We start from the raw sequence: 16,581 nt of genomic DNA, 5'->3' as shown, positions 1-16,581 counted from the left end.
GTCATCTGTTTCCAATAATTACTTTTTAACCGCATTTCTTACCTTGGTGTACAAGTGTTACATGAAATATCACATGATGTTGTGTGCATGATGGGACATGACGGCACGTTACCTATTCAGCAATGTTCTTGTTTACTGATCAACCATCTCCCCAAGCTTTGTCAAGCCCCAACGAGGGATACGGTCTACACTAACAGTATTGTAAGCCAAATAACCTTTTAGAGGGGGAACCCCCCAAACCTAACATTTATACTGTGCCTCAGATTAGTCGAAGTTAGTGGTAGTCCAGTGGTGTACAGTATTTTCAGTCCAAAAATAATTAACACTACTGAAGTACTGAAGGAACTACAAATACTTCCCTGGCACAACAAGCACATACGATTAAAGAGGGATGAGAGATGTGGACTTCACATGATCAGGTTCCCTTAGTATCTTAGAATGTCAAAAAGGAGCCCATATTTATTGGCATGCCATTATAAATACTTCAGAAATGCTATCTACCACTGAAATTGAGCGGTGCAATTAGCGTATCCTAAGGTAAAATTAAAAATCCAGTAAGAGGGAACTGTATTGTTGACGTTGTACCGTATCTACTGAAATTCTTGGGTTCTGGTAATGCCCTGGTAGTTTTTAGATCTCATAGTTTGTAAGCACTTTGCCACTGGGGAGCTTACAGGATGTTATTCTCCTGAGCATCTAAAGCACCTTGCAGGATATACAGGTGCAGCCCCGCTTAGCGGTCAGGACTGATTAATAAAGCAATCATTACAGCAGTCATATTATTTCACAGCACCCTGAAACTACTACAGGCTGTCGCATGTGTTTCTGGACCAGTAAACTGGGGCTGACACCGTCACATTAAATGAAAGGGATAGCATGAAGTTTGTATGGATAAGGGTCACTCCCCATAGTAGACATATTTTTATGACAAAATATGCCCCTGGTTTATCAGTAGTTTCATAGCGGTTTGTTGCAAATATATATTTGTCTATAATAGGATTGTTTATATTGGTTGTGGTGATATGATTTGCTGTGTTTTAAGAAAAATATAAAAGACACGCCGAGTATATGAACCCTATCACATACTGTACATTTAATTAGTACGCAGTCATCCTTTCTCTCAATACTACAATACAGTCAGTTTTATTATTCCAAAAAGACACACAGCAATGGCAGGCATCAGAAGAGGTAGGAAAGACTGCATGTTTAACCCCTCAGCTGCCTTAATAGCAATTTACTACCAGCCCTTTTGGTAGCAAAGGGACTTTGAAGTTACAACAAAAATAACCATAAGTGTTTGGGAGTTATTAACCACATGTTCTTGTCTTCCAGACTCAAGGGGCCGGTTCCCCTCGCTCTTCTCCTAGTCACACCATTAGCAGGCCTATCCCCATGCCTATAAGGTCTGCATCCGCCTGCTCCACCCCAACCCACACTCCTCAGGACTCTCTGACCGGGGTTGGCGGAGATGTGCAAGAAGCTTTTGCACAGAGTACGTTTCTTAGCAAAGAGTGATTCCTTACAAGTTACTTACAAAGTGCCAAACTGCTTATTTTACATGGAATTGGTGGGCTTGAGGTTCATGTTAATGATCCTAAGGTTTTGCGGCTCCCTCTGAGTGTATTGTACATGTAACGTAGTATAAAGACAAAAAAGTTCAACCCTCCCCATGAATTGTAATTCAATGAGACAATATGGGAGCTAGTTTAACATCTGGATGGGGAAAAAAAGGTTTAGCGTATCAATGATAAGAGCTTGAGCCAATAACATTATTCCATATCTGAACGTCCGTGCATGAGACACTTCTAATGGCAAAGTTATAGCATCTGTAAGCTTTTCTAGCTGGTCTCGGATCTCTGATTTACACGGCAGTGATTTCATGTTTGATTTACTCCATCTCAGGCATGAGAAGAAATTTAAGGAATGACTTGCTAGTGGCGGCTGATTCTATTACCAATACCATGTCTTCTCTGGTAAAGGAGCTGAAGTCAGGTGAGCAAATAAGCAACTGCTGTAGCATGCTACACACGCCTGCTTCCCCTTTAAACATTAAAATACAATCTGTGGATGCTGTATCATGCAGCATTGCTTTATGTTGAGCATGCAATTTTGGAAAGAGATGATATGGAGCAATATGAGTAGTGGGGGAAGGAGTTAGTTGTTGCATTGATAATAATATTGTGTTTTAGTTAGCCCTGCAGTGTGTATTCAACACTTTAAAAATATATTTGGTAGACCCAAAGTATCTGCCTTAAAAGAGTTAACAGTATGGCTTTTTGTGTGCATGAGGCATGGGAAAAGGGAACAACTGACTTAAGGATGCAAGGAGCTGGCACTGGGATGCAAACAAGGTCCCCAATGGCAGTGCCATTAACACCAGGCAACGTCTGTTTCTGGTCTCTTGCTATTACCATTTCTGGTTCCCACTGCCAGGCTGCATGGATTTCATAAAGTCACATCGATACTTTGCAGCAATATCATTGTGTTTTCATACATGTGATATATCTCTGTGCAGTTGAAGTGCTTAAAGCAGCAAGACGTGAAATCTTATATGGTTTTTTTTTGTTTTTTTTTACAGTAAATAAATCAGTTCTGTAGTATTAGATAATACTGACTGTTTTTTTTTTTAATTCAACTGTTGATGCCATTTTTAATGAGTTTTTAAAGCATCCTTTGATTTCTATAGCAGGTTTCACCCCACCTCCCAAGCAGTGCAAGATCTTTGTAACACTTTCCTGTTTGTGGTAATTTGTTGCCAATGTTCCCAGCAGTTTGAGCGGCAAACTGTAGCAATAATGTTACTTTTGTAATATCAGAATACATTGTAGCTGCTGGGCTCCACTGACTGAAGGATTGATTGAAACTGAAAAGGTGACCATTATGTTAGGCACACACTCAGGATTGTTATAGATTTATAACAGGAGAAACAAACGATTGCCACATGCTTTACATATTAAAATAATTTTTAAAAAAAGAAAGAAAAATCGGGGAATGTAGTATTGCTGCTTTAAGGAGCAACTGTCGCAAGAAGTCTTGTAGTTTATGGTCATATGTTCATCCCCTTTTATCATTTTTATTATAGAGCAGCTTGGCACTGGCAGGGGATGACGACTGTTACGTCCCCTGCTAAATTATAGCATCATACAATACATGTAAACAGGATAATATGGTTAATAAGTTAATGTTACATGTACAGCTTTTGTTGTTACAGTGCTAGCCACCTTACATATAAGTAGTGTGATATTTGGCAGATCATCCTTGTGTCTCAGTTTTCCTTTCTGAAGTTAGGCAACATTAGAATACAGGTAATACAATAATACAGATGGGATACATGCACCACGACATACGTGTAACATTAGGAGAAAGAAATCCCGACCCCACGGTGCTTAAAATTGAATCAGCATGTGGGGAGACCAACAGAAACAGAATAGGAGTCAATTCAAGTTGTGTGCAAGGATTAGCGTGTATATTAAAGAATACTGTGTTTAGTGAGTAAACACTTTGTTGAGCAGGTGAGTTATAAGAAGGGTTTTGACGTTAGAGAGAGAAGATTCTTGGTGGGCATTGAGATGGAATTCCAGAGGTAGGGTGCAGCATGTAAGAAGGGTTGTAGGTGGAAGAGAGCTGTAGTGACACGGGGACTAGAGAGAAGACAGACCTGGGCAGATCATAGAGGGTGGGTAGGGATATAGCGAGATATTAAAGTTGAGATATACAGAGGGACACGGGAATGGTGAGCCTTAAAAGAGAGACAAATAATTGTGTAGTGAATGCAGAGTTTAATAGGGAGCCACCGAGATTTTTCAGGTGTAGAGAAGCAGAGACTGATCGAGAGCAGAGTGATGAAGTTATCCTTGCAACAGCATTTTAAAAAGCTTGAATGGTAGAAAGTATGTGAGGCAAGGAGGCCAGTAAGAAGATAGTTGAAGTGGCCCAGTTGGGAGAGAATGAGGGCATGTATTAACATTTTAGTAGTAGAGAAACAGAAAATAAAATGTTACCCCTGTTACAGATAAAAAATATGCAAGATTTAGCTATAACATCAATGTGAGAGTTGAATGAAAGAGAAGAGTCAAATGATGACACCTAAACAATGGGCTTCGGGAACTGGATGGATATAGATTATGAACAGCTTAGTCTTTAATATATTGAGTATGAGGCGTCTAGCTGCCATCTAGAATGAGATTGCCGTAAAACAGTTAGGACCTCAGATTATACAGCAGATGTGAAGTTTGGTGTGTATTGATACAGTTGTGTATCTTCTGCATACAGGTGGTGGTTGAAGCCAAATTATTTAATACAGATGTAGCCAGACTTACTGTCTTTGGTGCCACTGCGGTGTGGTTATGTGTCTTCTGTTGCTTCATTGTCTGTGACGCAGAGGGCAGTAAGTCTCGCTACATCTGTAAGGTCACCAAGGAAGAATGTAATGAGAGAGGTTCCAGAACCAAGCCTTGAGGTACACCAGCAGATAGAAGAGAGGATTTAGCAATAGATACACTAAAGGACTAATGAGTGTGAGATTTCATCTATAGACATAGAATGTATGTCTAAATATTAAGCAGGAATGAGGGTTAGCAGGCCTGAGTGCCGTAGAAGAAGGGAAGCATGCTGGTCCAGGCAGCTGGAAAGGATAGAGTTGTATGTGGTGACCAGGTTGTCATGGTCACTGTAGGATAGAGAAAAGAGTTTAGAGCTCAAGGAGGACTCCAAAGCTTGGTGATCCATGGATCGAAAGTCTCTGGAATATGGAGGGGAGATAGGAGGCATAATGGATGATGAGATCAAGATGTCAAAGAAGATTGATAGTCCGAGAGCAGAAACGAGGAGATAGAAAAGTCAGAAATAGAACAGTTTTTAGTGAAGACAAGGTCTAAGTGGCCATCTGTGGAGCTGGGGTACTGTGGAGCTGTCCATTGGTGAAGGCCATAGAAGGAATTAAGAGAGATAAAACGGGTAGCCCAGATGACAGATGAGTCATCAATAGAACAATTAAAATCCCCTAGGCAGAGGGATGGAGAGTCACAGGAGGGAAATAGGGACAGGCAGGATTCCAGGTCAGCGAGGAAAGTGGCGGTAGTGGAAGGAGGAAGACAATACATTATAGCAATATGTAGGTCGACTAGAGAAAAAGACAAATCGCGAATAGAAACTGAAAGGATGGGAAGGACAGAGAAGTGGTAACGGCAGTGTGGAGCGTAGTAATCCCACTCACCCATCACGACGTGCGGGAGACGAGTATGAGAGAAGGAAAGGCCACAATAGGAGAGTGCTACCTCTATAGTAGAGCCAGAATCAGAGAATCAAGTTTCTGTCAGAGCAAGAAGATCAAGAGAGGAAGAGGTAACTCACCGTTACTGAGGAAGGAAGCATGAAGATAAACTGCAGAAAGACTGCAGTGGTGCAATACATGCTCCTCAGTGGCCCCTCCAATTATTCTCCAAAAAACAATATTTCCATTTCACATTTGGACAAAAAAAATCTTGCCAATTTACCAAGCTAATATGCCCAGCCCTAAACAGCTCCTTCTCTGTAAAAGTCTATATAGTTCCTATACAATATGGTGTGAATCTGATAATAATGTGTTGATGATTATTAATTTCCTTCCTGACCATTTGCAAGTGTATGTGGCCAGTGAAATTAAGAGAATGTACCCTAACATTTATTGGGAACGTCTGCATGAACATGTCATCTGTTGAGCAGAGGCCTATCCCCCAAGTCTCCCCGTTAGCTTCAGCATGCCAAAAATCCTGCACCTGCTTTCATCACAATGATTTAGACTCTGCACCGTCTTCACCGTATATTGAATAGGGGATTCAATATACTTTGTGGATGCTTTGAATTCCCAGTGCTCATTAGCTTCACAGTTATGATATGAACATCGTTTTATTTTTTTCATCAGAGTTTTATCAGGAATTTGCTGATAGGCAAGGCACTAAACTGCTGCTGTCTGTGTTGTATTTCATTGTGGTTTTTCTTGTTTGGTTTGTGATACAGCTAACTTTATCCTGTATTTTTTGCATGCTGGTCTTCATTGTCACTCCACTCTGAAGTTATTTTTGCCCAAAGCTGAAAAACAAAATGATTTGCCCTTGCTGTAGGACTGTCTTAATAAACTCTGATTTTAAGTGGAAAAGCCATAATTGATCTTCCACAATGGTAACTTCATTAGAACAATAATAAAATCAATCTGTTGCAGGAATAGATTAATACTGTTGAACTAGATGTCACTCTTTGAGATTCAGTGCCCAATTTCCCCAACTTCATCATACATTTTTGCATCTTCCAGTCAAAGAATCCTATCGTTCTGGCCTCATTGGATTCCTAATCCAAACTTCACTGACCACCCGATCCTGTAACATGAAGAAATCGGTGTCACTCACATATAATTACGTCCTAGAGCTTTAGATGCTCCTGGACAATAACTGGTAGTACACCGCTCACCAAATAGCAAATAATGTAACCGGTGCAAAGGGATAGTACTGACATCGCAAGTAAGCAGGAAGACAATAGGTAAATCTTCCACAGATCCCAGATAGCTGCACACAGGCTAATAGAATATATTGTACAGATAGAGTAGCTTGTATTGCTACAGGGGGTGGATTGAGGGGAGGGGGATCCTGGTAATTGTACCCAAAATTGGGATAGAACAATCACCTAAAATGCCCTATGGGCAAAACAATAAACTTTTATTAAACATCTATGTAGACGCACATTGTCACGACGCAAAAAGTGTAGTGAGTAATAAAAACAACTAAAACACAGGCATGGATGTATAAGGAGGTGGTGGTAGGATTAATATGAGGTATACCACTGCTTAAATAGATACCTCCATAGGTGGCTCCGATAGGGGTAGTGGGCGGTGAGGTAAATATGCCTAATTGAGAACTAGCAATATATGCTGATGAATCACCTAAAGCCCTGGGAGGGTGTAATGGGTATCTATTATACAACTAGTGTAATAGTACCGGAGGAATGAGCCTCAGTTAAGATGGATCAGAAGTGCTGCAGTAAGATACGGGTGCATTACCCACTGCTCTGGTGATTGCAGTGTCACCTCGTGCAGTCTGTACAGCACCTGCTCTCCTGTTACATAGAGTGGCAAGTGCCAGTATGGTGCTCAATTTCAGGCAAAGTAACTGTAGTTAGGAGTAGCCAGTACAGCACCAAACACCCTCCCTTCCCTGTCAAGGAGCGATCTCTCCCGTGACCTCCGACGTCAGCGTGATGACGTCATCCCGACGTACGTTTCGCGCTCGGGGGCGGCGCTTTCTCAAGGTAGGAGGTCCCTATTGAGTCATGGTAACTCTTATTTATATACATATGAAGGGGCGTGACTGGAAACCTCCCCAATCACACTCCACTAGTGATGGACAATCTAAGGAGCATATCATAGTGCTCGAGGGGTAATAGAGGACTATTGATACTTTGAACCCTAGTATCTTGTGATAGGGAAAGGAAAACGGATCAAGTACAGTGGCACACAATAAAAAGTATAACATATGCCTAAATGTGGCTGTCTCTGTCTTCCTTTTTGTGTCACCCTTTGGATGCTGCAAACTTGCCAGATAAGTGGGTTGTCAGTTGGTAAGACATGAAATCCGTATCCACATAGCTCACTAGGCATTTAGTTAGCTCTATGTGCATAGCCCTCAATCGATGGTGAGTATGGCACTAAATACCCCAAGTATGAATATAGATAGGGTAATTAGTTGGAACAGTGTATTTAGCATCTAGGGCTATGCTGTATATAAATGAAGGAACACACAGGTAGGTATAGGTATAATATCTCCATTTATATATATTTTTTTTTTTTTTTATTTATTTTTTTTATATGATTTCTGATTTTCTGACCTGGGGCCAACCAGTAACTATAAATATATTGTGGATGTAAGTGGGCTGTGAAGTTGTGTACGGTGGTGCGTAAATGGGGGGTGTAGGACTGTTCTAACCTATGGCATCCGCCCCGTAAGTCAAAACGGACTCTAAGTTTAAACTGTATACCTGGATCCCCATCCTGTGTAGTGTATTACAGAGGTTACAGGTATGACTTGTAAATAAACCCCTCATTGAGGCCGATGGGACTGAGTGTATTGAGCATGTATATCCATTTACACTCAGTCTGTAGTAGTGCCTTGTCCCAATCACCCTTACGTTGGCCCCATGGGATATGTTGTATGCCAATAAAGATTAATTGGTCACTGTTTCCATTGTGTTCGCTTATTACGTGACGTGCCACAGGGGTGTCTGCGGCATTCTGAATAGAACCCAGATGTTCAAGAATTCTCTTTTTAAACTGCCTGAACGTTTTGCCTACATATAACTTGCCACATCCGCAGACTAACAGGTATATCACCCCCTCAGTAACGCAGTTTATGAACTCATTAATTTTAAATGTTCGCTGTTTATTAGAGTCCATGAAGTCTGTTCTCTTAGGTACGTGTCTACAGGCCTTACATCGGCCACATGCGTATGATCCCGTAGGTTTTTTAGCTAGCCATGTGGTGTTTGATTTGGCTTGGTAGTGGCTTCTAACAAGAATATCCTTCAAGTTACGGCTTCTTCTGCTTGTAAGTTTGGGTGTGTGTGATATAGCCCCTTGTAGATCTTGGTCATCTAATAGTAGGTGCCAGTGTTTATTGAAAATCCTGTAAATTGAGCCCCATTGGTCACTGAAGGTACCGATGAAACGAATTGGTTTATAATCGTTAGTCCCATCATTCCGCTTGGTGTCAACTAGGAGTTGTGTTCTGTTCGTCAAAAAAAAAAAAAAAAAAAAAAAATATATATATAAATGGAGATATTATACCTATACCTACCTGTGTGTTCCTTCATTTATATACAGCATAGCCCTAGATGCTAAATACACTGTTCCAACTAATTACCCTATCTATATTCATACTTGGGGTATTTAGTGCCATACTCACCATCGATTGAGGGCTATGCACATAGAGCTAACTAAATGCCTAGTGAGCTATGTGGATACGGATTTCATGTCTTACCAACTGACAACCCACTTATCTGGCAAGTTTGCAGCATCCAAAGGGTGACACAAAAAGGAAGACAGAGACAGCCACATTTAGGCATATGTTATACTTTTTATTGTGTGCCACTGTACTTGATCCGTTTTCCTTTCCCTATCACAAGATACTAGGGTTCAAAGTATCAATAGTCCTCTATTACCCCTCGAGCACTATGATATGCTCCTTAGATTGTCCATCACCAGTGGAGTGTGATTGGGGAGGTTTCCAGTCACGCCCCTTCATATGTATATAAATAAGAGTTACCATGACTCAATAGGGACCTCCTACCTTGAGAAAGCGCCGCCCCCGAGCGCGAAACGTACGTCGGGATGACGTCATCACGCTGACGTCGGAGGTCACGGGAGAGATCGCTCCTTGACAGGGAAGGGAGGGTGTTTGGTGCTGTACTGGCTACTCCTAACTACAGTTACTTTGCCTGAAATTGAGCACCATACTGGCACTTGCCACTCTATGTAACAGGAGAGCAGGTGCTGTACAGACTGCACGAGGTGACACTGCAATCACCAGAGCAGTGGGTAATGCACCCGTATCTTACTGCAGCACTTCTGATCCATCTTAACTGAGGCTCATTCCTCCGGTACTATTACACTAGTTGTATAATAGATACCCATTACACCCTCCCAGGGCTTTAGGTGATTCATCAGCATATATTGCTAGTTCTCAATTAGGCATATTTACCTCACCGCCCACTACCCCTATCGGAGCCACCTATGGAGGTATCTATTTAAGCAGTGGTATACCTCATATTAATCCTACCACCACCTCCTTATACATCCGTGCCTGTGTTTTAGTTGTTTTTATTACTCACTACACTTTTTGCGTCGTGACAATGTGCGTCTACATAGATGTTTAATAAAAGTTTATTGTTTTGCCCATAGGGCATTTTAGGTGATTGTTCTATCCCAATTTTGGGTACAATTACCAGGATCCCCCTCCCCTCAATCCACCCCCTGTAGCAATACAAGCTACTCTATCTGTACAATATATTCTATTAGCCTGTGTGCAGCTATCTGGGATCTGTGGAAGATTTACCTATTGTCTTCCTGCTTACTTGCGATGCTCCTGGACATCCTGCATTCATCAGCATTTAATCTGTGGTGTATTAGTCTTCCCACATTCTGAGAAAATGTGGGCTTTGCCTATTATTCCACTAATGGATGCAGGAGATGTTTGTTCTCGGCAAAGCTGGACAAAGTAATTTGTTTTTCTGGCATTTGCGATTGCTGCTTGAAAGCAACATGCAAGTTTATCATGTAGGCTTTTAAATAACGCCTTCTTTCCATGTGGGTATTAAGCACTGCATTTTCTGAGTCAAATGCATCTAATTTGGATGTTATTTTCCATTGAAAAGCACATAGTTGCTTTTTAATGTCTAGTTCTTGACAAATTACTATGTTTAGATCTGTTTGATAATTGAAGCAGAAAGAACTAGTGCACACTAAATGCATATAAGGTCACCAGTGCAAAAGGTCTACTGAGTTGATGCACTCTGTACTGTACAAACACATTCGTAAAGATGGGTACACCGCCACAACAACCAATCCTAAATGGCAAAGTTTTACATAAGAGGTATAATTTGGAGATTTCAGAGCACAGTGTGTTCATCTGAAAAATTACAATGTGGCTGCCAAAGTGCTGATGGGAGGAGGATACATCTCACTAAGAACTACCTTACTTGTGAATGGGTCAGACCATCTGGGGACACAGAGCGCCCAGTAGAACTCAGCTCGGAAAGGGTCCACTGTGCCTGAGACACCAGTTCTGGCTGCCCCTACCCTCTCCCCCTCCTGTCAGTGACCCATATCCATAAAGCCTCTATGCTTAAATGTCTTGACTTCCCAGGTGGCAACTACATCATTGCCTGCTTTTCTTTCGTAGAAGTCGGAAACGAAACTGAGAGTAGTGTGGATGCGGAATTTGGACGGGTTCATTTTGACGATCTAGTTCCATCACCAACTTCTGAGAAGGCCTTCCTCGCCCAGATCCATGCCCGAAAACCAGGGTACAATCACAATTCGGCAGCTACCGGAAACATTCGTACTGACATGTACGCAACTTCTTTTTTGTCCTTTTCTTTTTTGTAATTAATGGGTTCATCAAAGTACAAAATCTCTAAACGTTAAGAGCAATTTTTCAACTTAAAAAGCTGAAGTCGGTGTTCTAGAACAGTGGGGCTCAACTCCACACCTCAAATCTTGCCAACAGGTCAGGTTTTAAGGATATCCCTGCTTCAGCACAGGCGGCTCAATCAGCCTTCGACTGAGCCACTGATTGAGCCACCTGTGCTGAAGCAGAGATATCCTTAAAACTGTTCCTGTTGGGGGGTCTTGAGGACTGGAGTTGTGCACCACTGTTCTAGAAGGTGGGATGGAAAGAGAATATACTGACCACCTCCTAGGAACATGCTGCATTATACAATGTTACAGAGTATTCCCCTACAGCCCTAGAACCAATGTTTACAAAGGAAATAAAACTTGAACCATTTTTAACATGTATTGTAAGCCTGCCAAGATGATTTTGTATCCTTAAAAAAGTGTTCTATAGTAATATATTGGAGGCCACTAGTTTTATTTTGACAATAGTTACCAACTACTATAGCAAAATCCCTGTAGGCGACTGTTATAATAATGTTATAATAATGAACATAAACTTTCAAATAATAAAAAAAAACGTATGTTTTCCAAATTGTATGATGTTTATACATTTCCACGTGATAGTAATATAAATATTATGTCATGCATTGCATGTCTTGTTACTATTATTGTTGGCAACTTTTCTGCGTCAGCATTTTCTTAAACACCTGAACCTGTTTTTAGGGGCACAGGAGACTCGTATGGTAGACAAGATGATGAAACCTACGAAAATGACTCTGTGCATCAGTTAGAACATGAGCTGAAGATGGAAGAGTATCTAAAACAAAAGCTACAGGATGAAGCCTATCAGGTAAAACATGCAGCTCACCACAGAAAAACAAAATCGCCAGTTACACCTACGCAGTGGGGGCCTCTGGAGCTGAACCGTGCTATTCGGAGCCCCGGTTCCCGAGGTTTAGAATACCATGAGTCGTGTGGGCCAATAGGAAGCCGCAACGTCAGAGCAATGGTATTGCAGCTTCCTATTAAATGAACGCAGGCACCATCTTTGAAGTCCATGAAGGAACACCAGCAACTAAACCTGTAAGTATCTCGGGAACCCGGAGGGTCCTCAAAGCCAAAAATAGCACAGTTCAGCCCTGGCAAAGTGATGTAAACTAACAAAAACAATCTGTAGGTAAAATAGGTGGGATTGCTGCTTTAAAAACTCACTACTGTTTATATATTTTCATAACCCTCTTTAGAAAGTTAACACATAATAATCAGGCTTTATTTGTGTAACGGGCCAAGGCCCTGACATGTTTCTCAATGTCAGATGTTTTTTGCATGTACTGTATTTGAGATCTGGCTGCCCTCCGAAGGTAAAAGATTTAAGCACCAAAACTAAAAAGCTAAATTAGGAGGTGTATATCAACACTGCAACTATTTTAGTAATTCTTAGAGGCCTTTGAGGGGACGTGTTTTTACACACACACACACACACACACACACACACACACACAGAGTAAGGGGGGAAGCTATCAAAGCACATATGGAGCCAAATTGATGAAGACGGTGTAATTTTCATCTTCTGTCTTGGCATTAATGTATCAAGGTCTTTGCTTTGAGTTTTGCTTCATGTATGGTAGCTTGCGATTTAGGGAGGGTCAGAGTCAGCGAGTAGTTAAACACGCGTCACTTTTTTTTATATATCTTGTATTGGCATCAACAAATCTACCAAATCAAAGACGTTTTTGTTTGCGCTTTCTGTATGTTAAAATATCGACCCCTAACTCCGTACAACTATAGCTATGTGAGCAAAGGTTGTAGATGATGGTGATGTACAAGGTCAAAGAACAGCATGAAAATAAACATGTTCAGGAGCTATCAACTGGCAGGAATAAGCCTTTTTCAGCAACACTGCTTGTGTCAGAATACTGGTTGTACCAGACTACAGGCGGTCCTCACTATCTGTCGCTTCACTGTACGATGAACAGCATATCCGATGCGTTACAATGCATTTCAATGAGCCATTTTCCAATGCCGAAAACGCCTTATCTGACGCTCACCGCCACTCATCAAATGGGATTCCGCTTTACGGCACTTTTAATATCCGCTGCTAGTTTCCGAAACCCATTCTGACGGATAACCGAGGACCGCCTGTACTAGTAGAATTCCAGTCTGCCGTCTTGAAGGTAATACGTTTTTGTAACAAAGGCGAGTCTATGGCCATCATTTCAACATCTCTTTATACGGAGTCAACCCTTGTCTTCTGTGTCATTATAGGTCAGTTTGCAGGGCTGAATGCAGTATCCTCTTCCCCTCCCCTCTTGAGTAAGTATCCTCTATGCAAGTATTTACGAGTGCGCCAAGCCCTGATATGCTGACAGGTCACGCATGCGCCCTGCTTCCCTTCATTCCATGCAGGCTATGCCAGCCAGAAAGGGCTCAAACATCTTCCAAGTCACAAATTATGGCAAAACACTGCGGTATCTTTTCAATCACATTGCTCATACTGTAGCAGCCTTAGACATTACACGTTTACAATTTGTTGGACAAATGTGGGGTGGGAAAAAACCTGATCTACATGGTGTATATACAAGATGCTTTAAAGAGCCACATTTTCTGCCATTGGTATTTTATTATTTGTTTCAAAATAGAAAACAAGTTACTATACATATACTGTATTGTCAAATTGAGTTCGAAAGCCTAACACAGCACTAGAACTAATCACACGGAGTATACTATTCATAACACACTTGAACAGTATAGTGGATCTTACTTACGGTGAGGAGTGAATACCATAGCAGTTGCAGTGATCTGAGTTATCAGTTATTGGAAAACTCTGTTATTTACCTATTTTTAGGAGGCAATAAAAGTAGCCTAAGTATCACTTCTGTGTTTCTTTACATACCTACATTTCCCCAGGATCTCTCTGTTTATAGAGCAGGACATATCTAATGTTTCAACTTTTCCACAGGAATGAATGAAATGTGTCCCAATGATTAACCGGTTTCTAGGTAATCAGGCCCAAAAGAGTAGTTATTAAATCATGAAATATGTTTTTTTTTATTTTTTATTATCTTTTTATTAAAGAAATATAAATCGTTCGATGATTGACAGAAAAACTCAATTATACATATTCTGGGATCTGCATGAATCCCAACATGACTAAGTAGATATACTGCATTTTCCATACATACACAATCAGAAGAAAATATATACTGTAAGTATTGAGATCAAAGATCAAAGGCTTTTATATTATCCCCAGCAGTACCTATAAACATTACAGAATATATGCAAGTAACTGGTGCCTCTCCCCAAAGGACTCTAACATACCTAAATATGCATCCTACATGATTGTCCAGGTACTGCAACATAGTCTGATTCATTTTGGTTTAAGTTAGTATAATGCAGTGCCACACCAACAACATCGTGTCCTGTAAGATGTGTGTCAGCTGTTCCATTGTATGTGTGTCCCAGACCCTGCTTGTCCATACCTCTAGATTGGTAGTACACTAGATAACAGTTTCCAAAAAATCAATCCCTTTTTCTAGTGACCACATCTCATCTCAATTGGAAATGTAAGACCATCTTCCTGAGTCTACATGGTGGATAAGTACTGTATATCTGTGGATAGATTAGATAGATTAGATAGATAGAATAGATAGATAGGTCAGCTTCCTGTCTACATTGCCAGAATTCTTTGGTAAATATTTTTTAATAGCTTCTTACCGTGTTGAATAGATAGGGTTGTCATAAAAGCAAATGTCATATACTGTATATCTTTGCATCTATTTTTTCTAATTCAATCCCTATGTTCCTGACACTAAAGCAGAAGCATGTAAAAAATTAAACGGTAAAACAAAGAAAAGGAAACTCAAACAAACAACAAAAAGACAATAAGAAAAAGTAAAACCTGCAGATGGTAAGAGAAAGGAAATGGAAATAAACATGCAAATGGAAACAAAAAGTATGTACCGGTTGGGTTGCCAGGCATCCCGTGTATACGGAATTGCCCCTCATTTCATTGACTTGTCTCGTTGTCCCGTCTGGCAGGAAGCATATTTATCCCATATTTTAGCGACTTGACGTCAAATGCCTGAACTTAAAATGACTGTAATGAAATCAAGTGTAATAGTGTAATAGTTACCTTTTCCGATAGAGGTCTCATTGTTTTTTACCAATTAAAATAATAAAGTTAGGACACTGACCAGCATCCCTATATATGTGTTAGTTTTTCTCCCAACGCTATTCGTTAGATCCGTGCACTTATCTCCCCCACCCTGCCAATATCAGAAAGGATCAAAACCAAAGAATATAGCGCGCAAGCGGGAGATACCATTCAGCTCCAACCATTTGCAAATCGTTCATCACTCATTATTTATTTATAAAAAAAACTACCAGGAAGTACAGTAATACATTTAGAATTACTTCTCGTTTTCAAGCGAGTCCTGGGCATAGAGTTAAGATGACAAATAATACATAGTTACAAATTTATAGTTACATTAAGTAAACAGGGTTATACATTATATAGGACAAAAGAAAAAAGCGCAAACCTAATCACTTTGTGAATAAGAGTGAAATGTGAACTCTATGGGGATATAGCTGTATAATTACCCTAAGGAGAGATGCAGCTGGTAAAAGGGTGTTTCTCAACACCCCTAATTAGAAGTTACAACACAACTTCCAAAGCGCAAACTCTCCACTAAAAATAAGTTCAGTGCAAACAAATACACACAGTGAGTAAGGTGAATCAATAAGTGACCACTCACGTGGTGGAACTGAGATTCAAATGTTTTCAAACATATGTATAGGCGTTTTCTGCCGGGTTCGATCAGGAACTCCCCAAGTCATCGAATGAAATAGAAGGTGGACATACACAAATGAACAGTGAGCCCACACAAACTTGTGCTCCACGATAAAAATAGGCGTTTGGACCACTCTGGGTCTGTAGAATCGTCGTCCCGCTTTGCAAATAAACGACCGATGGTAGCTGGTAGCACTCAGCTGCTATCAGTCTCGCGGAGTCACACTTCCGGGTTTCCCCAGCGAATGATGTCATGACGTTGACGAAGCCAATTGGAGCTTCAGGATTCAGCTACAGCCTCTGTGATACACTGACGTTGCACAAAACAGCAGGGACAGCACGATAAAACGCTCTCAGCTTCAAAGGACCACCCTACACTTTTCATTACACTCGGGAACTTCCTCAGGGATAACTATTAATAGACTATTGTACCCCTGAGAAAGTTCCTGAGTGGAATGAAATTATTTTTATTTCAAACATTTTTATTGTTTTCTGACAGGGGTACATTCACATCACATGGTTGTTTATAGACATTAAACTTAATTAACATATACATTTAAAAGTGAACAACCCGAAGCATCTCAAAGTTGATTGATCAAGAAGAGTCGATCTGCTCCTAGTATTTTGTAACCTCCTATGCATTTAGATTCTATTA

The 16,581-nt window shown here is 40.7% G+C and overlaps 1 protein-coding gene across 17 annotated transcripts in view; it reads left to right on the top strand.

Moving 5' to 3' along the window:
• Positions 1-16,581, top strand: part of DTNA (dystrobrevin alpha) — a 373,309-nt gene that overhangs the window by 344,590 nt on the left and 12,138 nt on the right. For 12 of the 17 annotated variants that reach the window (XM_075584537.1, XM_075584521.1, XM_075584542.1 and 9 more), the window contains 4 exons: positions 1,333-1,492; positions 1,903-1,992; positions 10,923-11,091; positions 11,861-11,987. In XM_075584537.1, the coding sequence (XP_075440652.1) occupies positions 1,333-1,492; positions 1,903-1,992; positions 10,923-11,091; positions 11,861-11,987 (546 nt within the window). Of the gene's footprint in view, positions 1-1,332; positions 1,493-1,902; positions 1,993-10,922; positions 11,092-11,860; positions 11,988-13,402; positions 13,451-16,581 lie in introns of all 17 variants that reach the window. The other 5 variants (XM_075584549.1, XM_075584545.1, XM_075584532.1 and 2 more) reach the window with 1 other exon arrangement.

Source organism: Ascaphus truei, chromosome 2 (genome assembly GCF_040206685.1).
Source record: "Ascaphus truei isolate aAscTru1 chromosome 2, aAscTru1.hap1, whole genome shotgun sequence".
Taxonomy (NCBI): domain Eukaryota; kingdom Metazoa; phylum Chordata; class Amphibia; order Anura; family Ascaphidae; genus Ascaphus; species Ascaphus truei.
This window is presented reverse-complemented; position numbering and strand designations above follow the sequence as displayed.